Below are 21,088 nucleotides of genomic sequence, written 5' to 3' on the forward strand. Positions count from 1 at the left end.
CAGATGAAGACAGTGAAGATGAATTTTAATTAATGTAAGCGCTGTTACTGTATCTTTTTTATTAGAGCCAGGATATGATGCTAAGAAGGAAAGTTGTTTTTGATGAATGATGATGATCCTCAAAGTACTGTAATGTTTAATAGGATTTAGGGAATCCTAGATATAGTGTTATAGCTGAAGTATAATTTGACCGTATCCCTTATTATAAAATCTTACCTTTTCTTTCTGCAGCACAAGCTCTGGCCTCTACACATGAAGGAAACAGCAGTGAAGGTATGAAGAAACACCTGAAGACATCAGTACAAGGCCATGATCTACAGAGAGTGAAACTGCCTCCTCTGTCCCTGTCCTGTGGCGTCTTAATCTCATACGCACTTTGACATTTGACTTTGATTGGCCTTCTTTGGGTCCCCCAACCCATTCTTACCCCAAAGGCGTCAAAAACCGAAGAATGGTGAAGCGCCCCTAGCGTCACTTTATTGACGCCAAATGTGCCTATTGGCGTCGAAATATCGACGCCCTACGACCTTCATTGCTTTCAGTGGGAAACTTTTGGCGTCAGAGCTTCGACGCGAGGACATGAGATGTTTATCGCTATGAAATCACGTTCAAGAAGTCTCATTCAGCACACATCGCGATACTTGCCGTCAGTTCCACAGTTTGGGTGAGTAGTCGTAAATACGCTCTTTTAATGTCTTTATTAATCAGATTAGCGCCATATGTTTAATCGCTGTATTATATCGGTCATCCGCGGCTGTCTTTGAGTTTCATTGCATTTAAATAAATGAACAGCTGCTAATTAGTGTGATTAAACTCTATCGATCACGTGACTTGCCATAGACCTTCGATCCGATTTATATTAATTTCAGGTTCAATGATGTTGTATTTGTAGTAAAATCATGGTAATCACGACACTTACAGTAGTAATAAATGAAATGTGAAGTCAAAACACAGTAAACGGGACATTTACCATGTTTTTACCACAGTAACTGTAGTTTTACTATGGTATATTAGTAATCAATACAACAATACAATAATCACTAAACCAGCTATGTTTGTATCACTGTAATGTTAGTGTTTTTATGTGCTTTTATATGACAGATATCATAGTAATCATATGTTCTGTACCATGCTTTTAATACCTTTTAATGTAAATCCAAAAAAAATAAAACATTATAAATAAATAATAAAAAAATGTATTTTTCCATCTTGCAGTTCATTCATATCAGTTTATATCTAAATATTTTGCTCACAGATCATTATTAACATTCTGTATATTATTCAATTTTATTTTCTCTCCCCTTTTTTATTATTTTTATTTTTAGCTGAAAAGACGTAAAGGCAGTCAGCCCAGTGGTGTTTCTGGAGAGGTATTCCTTTAGAAATGGAGAAGACAGAAAGCTGCGGAGGCAGACATTTGCAGCAGTAAGTCTGTGATAGTTTGTCTCTTTTATCAAACATTCTTGCTGTTATCATTTGTACAGCATTTGTTGTTTCTTAAACTGTTGCACTGTCCAAATACCCACACTTGCCATCTTTGCACTTGACCACTTGATTACTTATTTGACGTCTTTCCTGTATTTGGCCTAGTGTTCGAGTGAGCATGATGACCACAAGTGTGTGTGTCGAACTTTTCATGACCTGATGACTGTGTTTCCCAATCCTGATCCTGGAGAACCCCAACACTGCATGGTTTTGGTGTCTCTCTTATCTGACAAACACACTTTTGAGGTCTTGGAGTCTTCTCTGATGAGCTGAATCAGCTGTGGTTGATCAGGGAGACATCACAAATGTGCAGTGTTGGGGTTCTCCAGACCAGGATTGGGAGCCACTGCCTTATGGGACACATATGTGTTTACAGAGATTTTTAATATCTAATAATTATCAATATTTCACATACTGTACATTGATCTCGGCAAAAAGTCTGATGATTTACTCCAAAACTCCCTTTATTTCACAAAAAAATTGCATATGTGTTACTAAAATATAAAAAATAACTTTCTGGTGTACTGATGTCCCAGATGTTATTAATCCGATCAAAAATGTTTATGACTTAAGTAAAAAATAATCCTAATAATTAATATGTAGTTTTTCCAAGTCTAAAATAAACACATATGAGCCTACCTAGTAAAATGATGTGTTTACCAAGAATCTTCAGAACACAATATTCACCATTTTCATTTTATTGAAGCATAGACTATAAAGTTGATAAAGTAGCATCAAGACAAATAAGATTCAAGGAAAATAATTATCATCAAAAATACATTAACCTCATATATTAATCAGTTCACACAGATGAGTGATGAAATGTCCTTAAAAGTCACACAGTCCCATCCAGACAACTGTGATACAGATCATGTGATACATATAAGACATGTGATACTGTTCCAGAAAATAATGATTCCTTATCATCACATCTAAACTGGTTTCATCTCCCCATCATGATCTTCTTCTCTCGTGTCTGGAAACAGTTTGTGGTTGATATCCAGCACTGATGTGGTGTAGCTTGTTCTCAGCCAGAGGATCTCTCAGTCCTAACATCCCAGACCTGGTCAAAGTGAAACAAACAATCCAGATGAAGTTGTTTAATGGACAGAGAGCTCAGTTTATGTTGCTCAGCATTATGTATGCTGTGTGATTGTAGCAGGGTGAGCAACTATGACCCTTGTAGTACTGTACACTTACCATTCTTCAAGCTGCTTTAAGACCTTTAGAGAAGCTTTTTCTCTGAAGACAATTTACCACATCCTCTTCTTTCAATCCTTTCAAGAGCATCACTTTGTCAAAACCCCTCATTTGGCTGATGAGATCATCTGTACAAATTAAATACTGCAATAAAAATTTCATTCTTCAAGAATTAAGAAAAAGTTACAGAGGCAAGGGTCTTGTTCATGAGACTGCATTAGCATGTGTAGCTCTCAGAGACTCTAGAATTCATCTATTGCTTCAGTAAATGTGTCTTTTTTTCCTCTAGAATCTTTCTCCAAAGTTCCTGACTTCTCTCACAAATGTGTTTTAGTCTGTGCAGTGTAAGGCCTGGCTTCAAACCAATCAACTATCATTTCAAAATTCATAACACAACATTTACAAAACAATGAAATCATTTCAATTGGTGTTTATATCAACTAAACCAATTTCATGACACTTGTCTGCTTTTAAACAGGTGGTGTGTTTTTAAAAACATAAGATTAAAAATGTCCAGTCACACTTTGCTAACATGCTGTAATTGTAATAGTATAAAAAAATGAAGGCTGACATGAACAGTCCTGTGAGAGATCATCATAAAGTGCTGTAACAAATAACACAGCATTGCTTCAACACACACATACCAGAGGACTTCTGTTTGTTTGAACACAAGATGGCCGTCTTCATTCCTCATCCTGAGCAAATCATTTCCTTGGTCTTCCTTCTCTTCTGTGAAACAAGATAATCTCTACTTACTCTGTGTGCAATTAATATTGCTCATTAAACATATAATCACATTTATTTAAAGTAAGATTCAGACCAGACCATTTGATGAGTAAATATTTATATAAAAATATTTTAAACAAATGTACCTGAGAAGAGCTGATCATGGCAAGATTCGCTGAGACTCAGTAATAGCTCTTTTAGTTTTTAGGAAGGTTTGTGAGGGTTGGCTCCCCAAAAACTTCTGAAAAAGAAGAACAGCATTATCTGCAAACAATCCTGTAAGACAGAAAGGGAGTAAATATTATTAATTATGTGCAACTTACACATTACACTGGGTTTTGTTTAGACCATAAAAGCAGCCTCTGTAAAGATGTTGTATAATTAAATGTTAAATGCATGCATTATTAAAAGCAAGTAATTAATAGCAAGCTATAGTGATATGAATTCTTTTGATAGTGTCAGATGAGACAATATCATACAAGTGTTAAACTGAATTATTAAAACTGTGATGTGCGACTGTGTTTAGGGATCATTTTTAAGACTTTGACCCTGTCCAGATACCCACACTTGCAGTCTTGTCCACTTGAGAGTGTGTGTACGTGACAGTGTGTGCACAAGACTGTCCCCGGTCTTAATAATGTCAAAGCACAGCGTCCTTAACACACACTAAACCTCTCCAATACTGCCCTGGAGCGCTATACAACGATTAGTGTATCCCATCATGCATCATGTTTTGGAGTAAATCGTCAGACTTTTTGCCGAGATCAATGTACAGTATGTGAAATATTGATAATTATTAGATATTAAAAATTTCTGTAAACACATACGTGTGTCCCATAAGGCAGTGGCTCCCTATCCTGGTTTGGAGAACCCCAACACTGCACATTTGATATGTCTCCCTGTTCAAACACACCTGATTCAGCTCATCAGCTCATCAGTGAAGTCTCCAAGACCTCAAAAGTGTGTTTGTCAGATAAGAGAGACACCAAAACCATGCAGTGTTGGGGTTCTCCAGGATCAGGATTGGGAAACACAGTCATCAGGTCATGAAAAGTTCGACACACACTTGTGGTCATCATGCACACTCGAACACTAGGCCAAATACAGGAAAGATGTCAAATAAGTAATCAAGTGGTCAAGTGCAAAGATGGCAAGTGTGGATATTTGGACAGTGCAACAGTTTAAGAAACAACAAATGCTGTACAAATGATAACAGCAAGAATGTTTGATAAAAGAGACAAACTATCACAGACTTACTGCTGCAAATGTCTGTCTCCGCAGCTTTCTGTCTTCTCCATTTCTAAAGGAATACCTCTCCAGAAACACCACTGGACTGACTGCCTTTACGTCTTTTCAGCTAAAAATAAAAATAATAAAAAAGGGGAGAGAAAATAAAATTGAATAATACACAGAATGTTAATAATGATCTGTGAGCAAAATATTTAGATATAAACTGATATGAATGAACTGCAAGATGGAAAAATAAAAATTTTTATTATTTATTTATAATGTTTTATTTTTTTTGGATTTACATTAAAAGGTATTAAAAGCATGATACAGAACATATGATTACTATGATATCTGTCATATAAGAGCACATAAAAACACTAACATTACAGTGATACAAACATAGCTGGTTTAGTGATTATTGTATTGTTGTATTGATTACTAATATACCATAGTAAAACTACAGTTACTGTGGTAAAAACATGGTAAATGTCCTGTTTACTGTGTTTTAACTTCACATTTCATTTATTACTACTGTAAGTGTCGTGATTACCATGATTTTACTACAAATACAACATCATTGAACCTGAAATTAATATAAATCGGATCGAAGGTCTATGGCAAGTCACGTGACCGATAGAGTTTAATCACCCCAGTTAGCAGCTGTTCATTTATTTAAATGCAATGAAACTCACAGACAGCCGCGGATGACCGATATAATACAGCGATTAAACATATGGCGCTAATCTGATTAATAAAGAAGACAAAATACATTTTATAAAAGGCATTAAAAGAGCGTATTTACGACTACTCACCCAAACTGTGGAACTGACAGCAAGTATCGCGATGTGTGCTGAATGAGACTTCTTGAACGTGATTTCATAGCGATAAACATCTCATGTCCTCGCGTCGAAGCTCTGACGCCAAAAGTTTCCCACTGAAAGCAATGAAAGTCGTAGGGCGTCGATATTTCGACGCCAAGAGGCACATTTGGCGTCAGTAAAGTGACGCTAGGGGCGCTTGACCATGCTTCGGTTTTTGACGCCTTTGGGGTGAGAATGGGTTGGGTCCCCACACTCTCCGCAACTAAACAAGACGATAGTTACATTCTCATTTCACACAAGTTTTTGTTATGTTCGTTTTGATTATTTATATGGTTTTATTATGTTCTTGTTTGAATGTGGGCCATCAAGAATGTCTGGATGTAGAAGAAAAACATGTTGAATGTTTCAGGATATTTAAGATATTTTCAGATATTTCATGGGTTCAGCTCTGACAAATTGATAAGCTGTTAAATATGTTTAATTTGCTCCTTTGTACCTGAAGCAAATTGAAAGATAATGGTGGTGTTATTCTTCATATATATGAGGCTAAAGTGTTATGAGTCATAAGAAAAATGTTTTAGACCAAGCCTCATCCTCAACTTTTCAAATGGTTTGACTGGAATGGTTTTAAAACCAGTTTATTTTATTTAAGTCTTTTCTAAATCACTTATTTGTTCATCAGAGCAGGAGCCACGTTATTTCTGGACACTAAGATCATCAATACTTTCTCCTGTTTCTGGGTTATAGTTATATAAAAAATGGGATCTTCTGCAGTCCTTGTAATAATAAATAAAGAATTTGTGAGTTCAGGATGATATTTATTTGTGTGTGTAAATTGTAATTATCAGATGTTTACTGTGTATAAAATGAACTTGGTACATCAGTCTATATTTGATATCCCATCAGTTTTCTAATGTTAAATAATGTTAAAAGGTGGTTTAACTCCCTCTTGTGGTCATTGTCCTGAAGCTCAGGGGGAGAAAAATAAATAAACTGTGTGTGCAGTTTTGTAAATTGAAGGATGCAAATTGAAAACCTGTACCCACAGTTTAAAATCCGTCCCCATGGATTGTAAAACTTATTTATTTTAATAAATGTATTTTTCTCTTTCCAGAACCTGGGGGGGGGGGGGGGGGGGGTGGCTTATGGCGTTATATTTTAGTCAAAAGTTATGAGCGTGTAAGACACAGGCATTATGTTATTTCACTCGCGCAAAAATGAACCTTCATCTGGCATGATAAAAGTACTCGCGCACAAATTCATCAACCGAGAGGTGTACAGGTAGCTGTGAGCGAGCGCCTGGCTTACTCTCATAGGTTAACTCTGCTTGTACAGTGGAATCCTGCTCGCGCAGTGGATTTCTGCTCCCTCGAGTCTACATGGCTTTTGACAATTTGGGGGCGGAGACCAAGGAGGGCACTGACCCTCTTATGATTGGTCACTTTCACACAGGGACATCCTTGTACCTTGATTGACAGCTCTCATTACAGGAAGCACGGAGTTGGGTTAAGTTACCAACGACATCTTCGAGCGCATCTCCGGTGAGTCGTCTCGTCTCGTGTCGTGTCGTGTCGTGTCGTCTCGTCTCGTGTCGTCTCGTCTCGTGTCTCTCCAGCATCACATCGAGAGAGATCCAGACCGCCGTGCGTCTGCTGCTGCCGGAGAACTGGACAAACACGCCGTGTCTGAGGAACAAAGACCGGGACCAAATACACCAACATCATCAACGAACCCGAAGACTCTTTAAGAGCACCACATCATCTGGAGAAGAGCTCTTTCTGTTAAATCAGATGAATTTCTATAACTGTTAATTCATAATGTGATGTTTTTCTATATATTTTCTTCAGATCATGTACATTTGCGGTCATGGTAGAACATTATATATATATATTATATATATATATGAGATTAGGATAAATCACTTTTTTATATATATGATAGTTTATTGAACATTTTTATAAACAAGGAAAGGTTAAAAAAAAAAAATACTCCAAGGCCCAAATGAAGCAAAAATGTAATTTGGTGCAGATGATAATAATTATATGGAGATATAATTCGGAAAGCTGATAATGTAAATCAATGAGATCTTTAGAACAGTGTAACAGAATATTTACATAAATGATATTTAAATACTTATACTGTTGAAGATATAACACAACACAATGATAATTGAGAGAAGAACAAATACAGTTATGTTTGGATAATCAGGTAAATATAAGCTGCTTCAGTCCAGTAAGTGTTTGACTTGAAATATTACTAACACTGTAAAAGTTACTTTTACCTTAAATTCAGTAAAGATTTAACAGCAAAGAGACATTTATAGAATTACACTCAAACTCCTTTTACTCCGACGACAGAAAGCATCTAGCATCATAAAAACAGCATGTTGTTCAGGTGTAATTTGACATTATAATTGTTGTTTGTGGTATTTAAAGGGTAACTTTCAGTAGCTTCCAGTGAATCTGACACACATGAAGAAACTGGTTTTGGAGTCGATGATGAGCAGGAGCTCTTTCTGTGTGGAGTTAATTCTCTTGTTCTCCATGTGTTGTGTTCACAATCTAATCTACAGCGCAGGTGAATCAGAGACACTGGATTGAGTGAGAGTGTGAATGTGTGTGTGTTAGTCTTGTGATGGACTGCTCGTGTCCAGTGTGTTTCCAGCCTTCAGCCTGAGACTCCAGCATCCTGTGACTCTGAGCTTTGGAGAAGAGACGATTATTCCTCTGTTACAGCCGACTGCCTTTGGGCTTCACTAGATTTAACTGTCAAACACACACACATAAAACATTTATATTCAGCTCAATTTGACACTTTCTGTTTTGCTTCCACTGCAGGTATTGATTTATGAATCAAATAATATTTACAGATAAATATGAATCTATAAAGACAGAAGTGTTACCTCTCGCTCTGTAGCATTTGTAAAGCAGCACGACTGTCACCAGCAGATACGGACAAGCTGCCAGAAGAAAACTGAGGATGATGAAGAATGAAATCTGATCTGAAGATGACCCTGAAAAACAGAGACACAAGCACATTATTGAGAACATTACAGAGCTCCTAAAGACTTTCAGCAAGTTTACTGGGGAAAACACAACATTTTTGTAAACACAAAAACATGAATTCATGAGATTGAGTAAATGACCATTTATTTTGGTATAGATTTTATTCTAATGCTGTAGTTAATGCGCTCTTCATTTCATTGAATTGTAGGATGTTGATGAGGTGTGTACATGTCAGTATCTGTGACGTGTTAGTTATACTTCAGTTCATGTGAGTTTTCTGAAAGAATAAACACATCTGTCAATAACTAACTGAATGAAATCAAATCAGCGGACAGAGACTGATCTCCACAGACTCTCACCTCTGACTGAGATCCAGCTGTGCAGTGACTGTCCTCTCTCTGTTTTACAGTAGTAGAAACCCTCGTCTGACTCTGAGACAGTCGTGATGATCATCTCTCCTGTCGTCTGATTCTGGACGAGTGATCCGTCTTTATAGAAATCAGCTCTGAGGATCGAGGAGTTTGTAGATCGATGTAAACAGTGTAGAGTCAGAGTATGTCCCTCAATCACAGGATCAACAGAACTCTCCAGAATCACATCACCATCTACACAACACAAGACATACATGCATGTAGGAAGATGATGCTGATACATATTGTATCTTGAACTTATTTCTTAAATTTACTTCAAACTCCAACAGATCATCTAGTTTCACATGTTATGCGACTCACTGTGTACAGTGATGTTTAGAGGATGACGTTTCTCTCCAGATTCAGACTGACACCAGTAAACTCCAGAGTCAGATGTGCTGAGAGAGACGAGTCGACATGTAGATCCTGTTAGTTTTGAACAATCTTCTGTGTTTCTGTCTGTGTATCTTCTCACTGTCCATCCAGAAGAGTTCATCTGATCCTCACAGCTCAGAGAGAGAGAGTCAGATGAGAAGTGTTGACTTCTGCGGGGACGGACCACCAGAGACACTGAAGGAGAAACACCTGAGACAGACCAAAACCACACTTAAAAACATGTTTGTATAATAAAATGTGTAATTAAATCAAATTAAGATTAAATTTAGCACTCAAGTTTAAATAAGATAGGTCTTATGCATATATTATGAGTTTGTATTTGATAGTGTTTCTGATCTGGTTTAGATTGAGAATCGGAGGGAAGTGAGAGCAGGTTTTTGAGGTTTGCATTGGTTTCAGATGGTTTTGTCCCCCAGAGACTGTAATAAAACACAAATACAGATGAGTTCAAGTATAAATACAGTCTCACAGACTCACCAGTGATCCACAGGGGCTGTGTGTTACTGGTCTTTGTGTAATAGGCCGGTCGTCCTCTCTCTGCTCTGCACGTATAAACTCCTGTGTGCTGTAGAGCAGCAGGACTGAGAGTGTAAGAGCCTCCAGCTCCTCTGCTGCTGTCGGACAGATGATCATCATCTCTGAACCAGCTGAACGTCCAGCCTGTAGAGGAGACCGTAACCTCACAGATCAGAGTCACTGAGTCTCCTTCAGTCAGCCACGGCTGTGGAGACACTCGCACTGCTGCCTGAGCTTCAGCTGAACAACACATGAGATGAGTTATAGAGAGAGAAGCTGTTCACACTGATGATAATGAACACACACACAAACTCACCTGATACATTCAGTGTTACAGCATCACTGCGCTGAGAGCTTTGTGTTCCCATCTGTCCTGTACAGGTGTATTTACCACGGTGAAAGACTTCAACACTGCTGATGTTCAGCTCTTGTGTTGAGGTTCGGCTGACAGAGGTTTTATGTTGGTAGTTTGTTCCCTCTGTTTCCCATCTGTACGTCCACTCAGTGTCTCCTCCCCACTTTATATCACATCTGAGAGAGACTGTTTCTCCTCTGAACACTTGTTCATCTGGTCGTACCGTCACCACAGCTTTAGGACTCACTGTACAAACACAGAGTATTGCATTAATTATAGATTAAAAGTGTTAGATGTTCTGTGGATATTGTCTCTGATCTCTGTGTTATGTCAGATACTATGTTCTCTCTCACCTGTAACATTTACCCACAGTGCATCACTGTATTGTGTGTAGTAGACTGGTTTCCCTCTTCCAGCTCTACACCTGTACTGACCTCCATCAGACACTGAATCAATCTTCACTCTGTAGGAGTTTGTTTCTGTCTTTGTCTCAGAGTTCAGTGTGTGTTTGTACCAGTAAAAGTCCCATCCAGGAGACAGATTCATGCGACAGGTCAAAGTCACTGTGTTTCCTGTCAGTGCAGCTCCTGCAGGATCTGATGTGATTTCAGGCTTTGGCTCCAGATCTGCAGGAGAACAAGAACAGATTCAGAGTTCAGCTGTGAGACAGATCTCTGAGTATAAGCCTCATGTAAGATTTGAAGAGTCTCAGACACTTTCGGCCCTTTTCCACTGCATGGTACGGCTCGGCTCTGTTTCTTCTTCTTCTGTTTTTTTGGCATGTTGCATCCTGTGTGTGTACATCGCCACCTTTTTTTGCTGTTATGCAGTCATGGTTTATGTATAATTATACTACGGGGCAATAAAATGCTTGAATCTGATTGGCTGACAAACGTTCTAAGATGTGTAATTATTTTGAGAAAAACGCTCAGTGAATGTTTTTCTAGGCAGCTCTGGACTGCATGTCCATATCACTTCAAAAGTCTTGCAACACAACAATAACCAAAACCCAAAATACACCAGACAAATGAATATGGTAAGCAATATGATAAAAACGACAGATCATTTATCAGGCCTGGTCCTCTCTCGTCCTTCACTGTCGTCGCTCCAGTTTTATATCCTTCCATCTCCTCTGTGGGACTCAAGACCGGTGGCGGGTCGCAGGTGTCGCTCATTTCCCAATCACTCCACCGGCCTCGCTCGTTCCCACATCCCTCGGCCCCGCCCCACTCGTCACAACACCATTAATCCATTATTTTGATTTTAAATCAAATTTTTTTCACTGTAAATGCTTTTTCAGCATTGCAATTATTATTATTTTTATTTTTTTACACAGTACAGTAATACAATCTTTAACAGACATGTTTAAACACAATAAATATAAGCAACACATTATTCAATGGTTTTACTTTAGCATTTACTTCATGATTTATATATTAATTTGCTCAAGCAAGTAGGAAAACATTTAAACTACTTTCTTAAGTTATCACAAACTTACCATTGACAGAAATAGTCAGCTCTACTGCCTTTTTTTAATTTATTATTTTATATTTATTACAAGCAATCCTGACGGTCTTAAAGAACTTTGTTTTTCTTCTTCCACGAGTGCCATCTTATTAACTTGTTTATCTAAAAGTGCTCTTTCTAGGTTTAAAGGGGAAAAGTGCTTTTGTGAAACACAGTAGACTTTAATAATTTGAGCACCCAAAATGTGCTGCAGAGACGCAGAAGGAGAAAGGCATCAGAACTCGACAGTCTTAACATTTTCCTCCGACCCGACCCGATATTTCGATTGTTTTTTTATTTGTATTTGTTTGACAAGAAAAGCTGTGCTCAAACAGATTGGCTATGCAGACATAATACATATATTCATTTATATATAAAAAAAAGCTCCCCAGAAAAAAATGGGCACTAAGAGGAAGAAAAAAGGCAGGTTCTCAAGCCCCGTCTGATGTCTTTGTGTGCACGTGCCTGAAAATTAGGTTGTATGGTAATAGTGATGACCTCTTGTTAGATAGTCTTATCTTAAGTGTGCTCAGATCTATAGGGACTAAATAATATATTCTAGAACGATATATTCTAGGTACGGCCTTCAAGAATATTAATCAGTCTCCTCTGTCTAATGACCAAGACTGACGAGTTTGTGAGTATGAGATCCATTATATATCCATTTGATACGAGACTGTTATATGAATAAGATTAATATGATTAAAGAGTTAAATAAAATAATCAGATGTCTAGATAAATTATACTATGAATGATCAATAATAATTGGTATTTCTAACCTAAATTCGGAGTAATAATAAAATGGAGTCAGATACGAATTAAACTGAAATCAAATGACTTTGTGCACTGAAAAGACTACATATGCAGGAAACCTTCAGCCCCCAGTGGACACCTTCATTTGGCCAGTTGGGTGGACTTTACAGTCATTTTTATAAAAAGGAGGAATGTTTGCCCAAAAAAAGAAGATACACGTGGCACAGCACTATATCACAGCATAAACTGTGATCGATTACGTTTGTGAAAGCAGCTTGTTTGTGCAAAATATAGATGAAATGCTAAACCTGTGAACTTCTGCATCCAAACATAATAATGACTAAAGTGAATTGCTTCAGTCCTTTATAAGAACAGATGTGGCTGATACAGAAGAGTATAAGAGAAGTGTTGATCCACAAATATAGATTTAAAGAGCATTAAACCGAATCATCAGACTGACCTGATACAGTCAGTGTAAGAGCAGCACTGATGTGTGATCTCTGTGAGTCTGATCTCTCTCCTCTACAGCTGTATTCAGCTCTATCAGACACAGATGTGATGGTGAAGACTCTCTCAGTGACGTCTCTGATGACTGAACCATCTTTAAACCAGCTGTATGTCCACTGAATGTGTCCTCCTCTCTGTATGTCACATGTGAGAGTGACTGTCTCTCCTCTGAACACACGCTGATCTGGAGAAACCTTCACTACAGCTTCTGGTCTCTCTGTATTAATACACAGATGAGAAAATATTGTAGAAAAAAACATCACTGTATCATGATCAATGTTATTAACTCAAAACCTCTTTATGAGAGAGAGAGAGAAAGATTAAAAAAAAATTATGTTAAACTAAACTTAATAAATATATTTTTGATTTTAGTTATCAATTGCATCAAACATATTTGTAAATGATGGTAAAAAAATTAAACATTAATAATTGTTATGAACTCAAAACCTCTTTATGAGAGAGAGAGAGAACATTAAATTAAAAACATTAAATTAATTATTTAGTTTGCTTTTCGTTATTAATTGCATCAAACATATTTGTAAATAATGGTAAAAAAAAATAAAAAATAAAAAATGAAACATTAATATTCATATCCGGTCTACATCTCTTTGTTTCATACAGCTGCAGACTGTACAACATTTACATAATGTAAGAGTGTAAAAAGTGTGCTGGGATAAACTTGCAGTGTGCTGATATCATGTGACAATTTAAATAGTCTATTGCTCCATAATTTGGTCTTATCATGTTATATTAAGTCTAATTAACTAATATATTGAACAAAATACTGTGCTGAATTTCATAAGAAGAAAGATGCATTCTCAAAAAAATAAAAAAATAAAACTTGATGTGTGACAGTAGAGTGTGTTTATGAGGAAGATGATATTAAACTCACCCGTCACAGAGAGAGAAACAGCAGAGCTTGATTGTGATGAGTTTGGTCTTTTATCTCTCTGTCCTCTACACGTGTACTGACCCGCATCAGATGTAGTTACTGCTGTGATAGTGAGTGTGTCTGTGTTTACAGTGTAACGACCAGACGACTGTAACTTTACACTGCCTTTATTCCACTCATATCTCCAGTCAGGTGTCCAGTCATATCTCTGGTTATAAATCTTGTCAGTTCTCTGTCTCCAGTCTCTGTTAGGCTCAATCTCACACTTCAGACTCACTCTCTCTCCAGTGAATACAGGACCGTCTGGAGTCACAGTCAGAGTAGATCTGGGGGAATCTGTGAAGAAAGACAAAAATATAAAGTGACTCAAACAGTTCTTTCAGGGAACAGATATTTTGTAAATGTATTATAAATTTACAAAATAATTATTTACAAAATAATTACGGGGTGGCGTTGGCGCAGTGGATAAGACACATGCCATTGGTGTGAGAGACCTGGGTTCGAATCCTCTGTGAGACACCAATGTGTCCCTGAGCAAGACACTTAGACCCCTAGTTGCTCCAGAGGCGTGCGACCTCTGACATATATAGCAATTGTAAGTCGCTTTGGATAAAAGCGTCAGCTAAATGAAAAAATTTAATATCATAATACTGGTTGTGTTTTATTTGTGTACTATCATTAGTTTTCTCATTTCAGTTTTTTGAGGAGGATCTGGTTAAATCTTGAAGGATCTCAGGAATCTCAATCCATCTTATTTTTCTTGTAAGAGCCATTTATGAGTTTAATGTGTCTGGTTTAGGGTGTCATTCACTTCTATTTTTGCTAAACAGCTTGTTTTGCTGCTTGATATTGTAAACTGGTGTCACTATATTATATTAAAGGTGCAATGTGTAATATTTACAAAGATATATTGACAGAAATGCAATATAAAATACATTACTATTATTTCAGAAGTGTATCAAGATCTTAATAAACCGTTATGTTTTTATTACTTTAGATTGGTCAGTTTCTATCTACATACAGCACGCGTCCCGTTACATGTTTCTACAGGAGCCCGAAACACACAAACTGCTCTACAGACGCGTTTGTCACTTTGTTGTTTTGTGAATAAAACACTGACACAATTATGAACAAGTACATTAATATTCACAATAACATTGATTTATTGAATAAATAAGTACATATAATTCCTGAATTGACCTTTGTAAAGAGATCTCAGTGGTGTCTGCTGTGTTTATGGAGGACATCTTTACCTGCATCAGCCACCGTAGTTTCTCTAAAGACAGATGTGAGCGGAGGACTGAGCAACTTCACTAGATAGCGCTAAAATACACACTGCACCTTTAATACATGATCTGAATCATGAACACACTGGTTTGTAGTGCACACAGTTTTACTGTCTCCTGCACTTTGTTATTCTTCTGGTTATTTCTCTACAGTGTCTAATGAACCAGACGTCTCACACATTCACAGAAAACCACTTCTGCGTCGAAAAATAAGGTTCATAACATCCTCTGTGTGTTTCTTCAGGAGAGCATCCATTATATATCTGTTATTATTTTATTTGTTTTTTATTAATGTGTAATCGTAATCATTAATCATCATTGTTCCATTTAATCAAATAATCATTTATTATGTTTTATTATTTAGTATTTTACTTATTTGACTTATTTTTCTTGCTCTTGCGGTGCTTTCAGTTGTTGTTTAACATGCACTGTAAAAAATTTTACGCCAGTACAAAAAAAAAATCGTAGTACCAATTTCCTTCAGCTTTTTTTGTTCTGAGCAAATAAAACTTTTGTAAATATCAGTTATACTGACTGAAATTAATTTGTCAGTCATACAAAAAATATTTAATTGGGTCAACTTAAGATTGTTAGTTTTGTGAAGAGGTGCAACTATTTTTTAACAAACCTTTTTAAGTTGCGCCAATTCAACATTTTTGGTCTGTAGAACTCAATGTCTGAAGTTGAGTGAACAAAAAAATTCTATTGGAAATTGGTACTAAGTAATAATATGTTACGACTGGAAACTACAATAACATTGTCCAAGTCAAAAACTGAAAACTGTGAGTCAATGTTAACAAAACATTTGTCAATGTCAATGTCAATGTCACCTTTATTTATATAGCGCTTTAAACAAAATACATTGCGTCAAAGCAACTGAACAACATTCATTAGGAAAACAGTGTCAATAATGCAAAAATGAGAGTTAAAGGCAGTTCATCATTGGATTCAGTTATGTCATCTCTGTTCAGTTAAATAGTGTCTGTCCATTTATTTGCAATCAAGTCAACGATATCGCTGTAGATGAAGTGTCCCCAACTAAGCAAGCCAGAGGCGACAGCGGCAAGGAACCGAAACTCCATCGGTGACAGAATGGAGAAAAAAACCTTGGGAGAAACCAGGCTCAGTTGGGGGGCCAGTACTCCTCTGACCAGACGAAACCAGTAGTTCAATTCCAGGCTGCAGCAAAGTCAGATTGTGCAGAAGAATCATCTGTTTCCTGTGGTCTTGTCCTGGTGACAAAACATTTATTTTTGTTGGAGGCAAAAGTTGGTTGGTAAGTGTAATTTGCAACACTGCAAATTGAAATACTGCAATACAGTAAAACAGTTTTACAAAACACTGCCAATGCACATGAGAAACACAAACTTTACAAATACTTTTCAAATTTAAAAGAGCATCCATCTACAAAGTAATGGCGCACCTAAACATGAAACATTTAAATATCAATTGTATCAAAAAATATCAAATAAATGAATAAGCATTTGGCTCTTTAGATAATTCAACCCAGTACAAGTCTTAAAAATTCAAAATATTTAAGCCAAAGCGATTCAAAAATGAAAATTGAAATACTGCAATACTGCAAGTAAAACTCCTCACTGCTGTTAAAACAGCATTACAAAGCACCAACTCTGGATATCAATTCAACAATGAAAATTGAAATACTGCAATACTGCAAGTAAAACTCAACACTGCCACTGAATATCTATTCAACAATGAAAATTGAAACACTGCTATACAGCAAATAAAACTAAACACTGCTGTTAAAACAGTATTACACAGCACTAACACTATGTTATATGTATATGAAATCTTGCTAAACAGTAGCAAATGTAAACATAAGCATTTTACTTTTAGAGAATTCAAGGCTAACTTTTAAACACTACAAGCATCTTGAACTGCCTATACAGTAAGTAGCTTATTCTTCAGGGACTGAACTCTGTTGGTGCACTTTTCACCCAATCCCACAAAGATGTTTTGCACTGCCTCAAATGTGTATTTTAGTCCTTTTGAATACTCAATGTTCAGTGCATAGAGAAGTCCAAAGAGTACCATGAAAGCAGTAGGAAAGTCAGGTAGGTCCTGCATGACCACAGTTTCCTCCAGAATGATGCCGAAGTTTAGACATGACTAGACAGTTTTTGGTACCATTGACTTCCATAGTAGAAAAAAATATATATACTAAAAAAATATATACTATGGAAGTCAATGGTACCAAAAACTGCCTAGTTACTGACATTCTTCTAAATATCTCCCTTTCTGTTCAGCAGAATAAAGAAATTCATTCAGGTTTGAAACAACATGAGGGTGAGTATAATGACAGAATTTTCATTTTAAAGTGAAGTATCCCTTTAAAAGAGTGTCATGGGGCTCAGGGCAAAATAATCTACAAAAACTGACAACAAAAATGTAATCATACTTCCACAATCTTTTGAAATTAGTGGTTATATATTTAAATCGTTAAAATTAATGTGACAGTTTTTTGTATTATATACAAAATTATAATATATAATATAATAATATAATTATAATATAATATAATTATATTATAATTGTATATACAGTATGTCACATTAATTATAATGATAATCTTTAATAAGATTTAGAGAAATAACCCCAATTTCAAAATAATCATGAGTATAGAAATCATACCTGCTCATCAAAATGCTCCAGGATCCTTTTCATGTCATCTCCAAGGTCTTTACTCTTTGCCCGATACATTTTGATGAGGGCGTTGCTATATTTGTTAAGAGCTGTCATGAAAGCTGTTTAAAGGTCCACACAAGTGATCCTTTGGAACTCTTTACAAACCTGAGGAAAAGAAAGGGAAAAAAAAAATATGTGAACAATAAGCTCTATATACAATCAAGACAAAATAATGTACAGAAAAATTGTAACTTACTTGCTCCTCCAAAAAGAGGCCAGGCCATCGTTCTTTGATGACAGAGACCAAGGGTTGCTCATTAACTATTTCTTTTCTCCTGAGAGGGAATGTAGTTTCCATTTTGGTGTTCAGTTTTGTCATGTCAATGTTCTTTTTCTTCACTTCAAGCTCAAGCTGTTCCCTTTCATGTTCCAATGCAGCATCATCTAACCCAACAGGATTGTCTGGAAGGAAGTTGATTTCTGATCTTCTTGGTTTCTTCTGGGGTACTCTTGAACCATCATCTCTTTTATTGTCAAGCTCACTACATCCAGCACTGCGTAATTTTTGCCTGTAATTCCCCATTTTAAATTTTAAGCTCATCTTCCAGCCTTTGCATCCTGTGTCACAGCCAAGTTCCCGTAGACAGGGATGTCTGGAAACTAATGCAAGTGCCACTTGCTCAATTTCAGAATCACTTGGGTAAGCTTTAAAGGAGTACATTGTTTCTGCTAACTTATCAAGTATTTCTATCTTGATGTCTCGTGTAACACACATGGTAGTGTTCTGTTTTTCATAGACTTCATTAGCTTTTCTCAGTCTGAACTCTACATCATAGGAGAAATTTGGAATTAGGAAATTGGGTGGCCAACGCTCTTCCCGGACTGTGGAAGAAGATGGACTGGACAGATTGGATGAGATGCTTGCTGTGTCTAGGGTAAAATCAGTTTCAGACCCTGTTCTTTCATTTCTTGGGGGTTCTTCTACTGAGGCAGTTTTGAACATTTCCCAGGTAATCTTCAGTGTGACCTTTTCAGATGGAAGTTCTTCTATGTCACTTAAATTACAAAGCGAACCATCAAAATCGGGGTCCTCATACTGGATCACAAAGTTTTTATCAATTTTCAGTTTGTCAAAAAGAATTTCTTTGAGCTCATCTATTGATGATGGCACTTTGGGGAGTGTCAGCTTTTTTATGCACTCTGGATTCACGATCACTCGCAGCAACATTGTGGTTTTCTGAAACAAAATATACCATTTAGTGATTAACATTCTCTTGCTAAACTGTGTGCAAATGTTAAAGGAGAACTCCAGTCAATTTTAACATTGAGCTCATTTTTTTTTTAAATTTGGAGTGCTGTCAATACAGAGAACAACGACAAAAATCGGTGTTGCCTACACCGTGTTATCTTCTTTTTAAAATGGGCACCCTGTTGACTTCAATGGGGCAAGTTTTAAACCTGCTTTTAGGCTCTCAACATCCTTGATGTGTCATTACAAGTGCACAGCCAATGTGAGTGATTCCTTCAGAGTGAACACGAGTGAATCTGACTGCAGATGCAGTGAACGAGATGGATACAAATGATAATTATTCAGCCAGCGCTAATACCTGTATTTACATCCTGTTTTCGGTCGAAGTCCACAGTAATCGATTGTCGAGTTCACGTGCGTGATCATAGGTAACTAAACCTATGCGCGTGAACTCGACAATCGATTACTGTGGACTTCGACCGAAAACAAGGATGTTAAGAGGCTAAAAGCTGGTTTAAAACTTGCCCCATTGAAGTCAACAGGGTGCAAATTTTAAAAAGAGGATAACATGATGTAGGCAACACCAATTTTTGTCATTGTTCTCTGTACAGACAGCACTACAAATTTACAAAAAAATGAGCTCAATGTTAAAATTGACCGGAGTTCTCCTTAAATGCTGCTTGCAATCTCAATCTGAAAAATGCTAACTTTAATGTAAAAAAAAAAAAAAAAACGTTTAGGTGACACCATGATATTTCCCCTGATACTGTGGGCTGCAAGTGGGTAGAAGTCATTTAAATCCTTGAGCTCAGCAACAATCAGATCTTCGTATGTAAGTTCTTCAACCTTAAAGGCACGAACATGTTCAACATACCAAGAAGAAAATCTCTCCAGCACAAAAGCAACCTCACTGTCAACAAACAAAATGCAGTGGATCTTTGCAAATTCTGGCAAGCCGCCACAATGTCCAACAGACACCATCATACCTTTGGAGTATGAGGTCCCATGCAATTCAGTGTTTGATGCAAGAGATAGCGTGTTAAGGTGAGCATATTTTTTCTCAACAGCTGTTTTCACCCTTCTTTGCAGAGAGGACACCTTCACAACTTTTACTTTATCAACATGAATGGATTGTTTGAAAAAGCTGTGAGACTGCATGACATGTGCAACCATAAGTTGGTGCTGGGTAGACAATGTCTGCAATATGTTTTTGAAATTGTGCATGTTATGGACAACACGCTTGTAGAAACTGTGTTTTGCCTCAAAGCGCATTGTCCATAACTCCACACAAGGACCAAAATGGCATATGAGGCTTGGGTAGTGTTCCAGAAAATGGTGTTTTGGTTTCAATTTTTCATTTGGAAACACTTCTTTAAAAAGGTTGCGATGGTCAGATATTTTTGTCTCCAGGTAGCAAAGACTGTCCTCTGAAAACTTGGGTGAAACAACAAGCTCCACTATGTCTTTAAGATCCATCAACAGTTGCCATGCCTTCTCAGTTTCTGGAATAATTTTGCCAATCATGAGTGGTATGAGCCTAATGAGTGTCCAATTTTCGTGTCCATTTCCACCAATGTTTTTTTTGGAGAAGAACGTTTTGGGGATTTTTTGAGGCCGGTTCACCTTGTCAGAGAAACAGTAAGGGAAAGACTGAATTACACTGTTCAACTGGTCAAGGGTAAAGAACTTATCAGCTATTAGCTTCTGGAGACACAAAGACAACTCATACGGCACAATTCCTTCAAACAAATCGTGCAATGCATCTGGAGGAAATCCAGTTACTGGGTGAAAGAAAGCGAGATGAGTTTGTAAGACACATTCTCCTTTTACACCTTGTACATTTGTCAGAGTTGGGGTTGCTTTCAGCTCCTCAATAAATTGGTTGTGTTGTTCTATACTTCTTAAGGGAAAAAGTCCCTTGCTCACATCAGTGGTCTGTATATCCTGGAAAGAAGCGAGACAAAACCTACAGAACTTCTCAACACGAAAACTTTCCTGAAATCCTGCTAGGCCATGTGCTCCTAGATTGTCTGCAGAGACAGTAACGACTGTCCCTTTGATATTTTCCCCAAAATGATCTACATACAAACCCTCTCTTTCAAGTG

General features: G+C 37.0%; 1 protein-coding gene and 2 long non-coding RNA genes across 3 annotated transcripts in view; 1 reads left to right on the plus strand and 2 right to left on the minus strand.

Annotated features, from left to right (window-relative positions):
- Window positions 1–516: 516 nt before the first annotated feature.
- Window positions 517–1,708, plus strand: LOC132100786 (uncharacterized). The gene is made up of 3 exons (XR_009423122.1): window positions 517–664; window positions 1,326–1,425; window positions 1,591–1,708. It is a non-coding gene; the product is annotated as an uncharacterized LOC132100786 (long non-coding RNA).
- Window positions 1,709–2,167: 459 nt separating this feature from the next.
- Window positions 2,168–3,695, minus strand: LOC132100731 (uncharacterized). Its single transcript, XR_009423116.1, has 4 exons — window positions 3,558–3,695; window positions 3,330–3,414; window positions 2,686–2,813; window positions 2,168–2,548 (listed from the first exon to the last, which is right to left on the minus strand). It is a non-coding gene; the product is annotated as an uncharacterized LOC132100731 (long non-coding RNA).
- Window positions 3,696–7,638: 3,943 nt separating this feature from the next.
- Window positions 7,639–21,088, minus strand: part of LOC132096044 (Fc receptor-like protein 5) — a 59,233-nt gene continuing 45,783 nt past the window's right edge. The window contains exons 3-11 of the mRNA XM_059501163.1: window positions 13,884–14,138; window positions 12,864–13,127; window positions 10,498–10,770; window positions 10,106–10,390; window positions 9,751–10,029; window positions 9,199–9,462; window positions 8,827–9,072; window positions 8,365–8,475; window positions 7,639–8,227 (exon numbers count right to left, since the gene is read on the minus strand). Of these exons, the coding sequence (XP_059357146.1) occupies window positions 8,181–8,227; window positions 8,365–8,475; window positions 8,827–9,072; window positions 9,199–9,462; window positions 9,751–10,029; window positions 10,106–10,390; window positions 10,498–10,770; window positions 12,864–13,127; window positions 13,884–14,138 (2,024 nt within the window). The 3' untranslated portion in view covers window positions 7,639–8,180. The remainder of the gene's footprint in view (window positions 8,228–8,364; window positions 8,476–8,826; window positions 9,073–9,198; window positions 9,463–9,750; window positions 10,030–10,105; window positions 10,391–10,497; window positions 10,771–12,863; window positions 13,128–13,883; window positions 14,139–21,088) is intronic.

This window comes from Carassius carassius, chromosome 2, assembly GCF_963082965.1.
Source record: "Carassius carassius chromosome 2, fCarCar2.1, whole genome shotgun sequence".
NCBI classification, from domain to species: domain Eukaryota; kingdom Metazoa; phylum Chordata; class Actinopteri; order Cypriniformes; family Cyprinidae; genus Carassius; species Carassius carassius.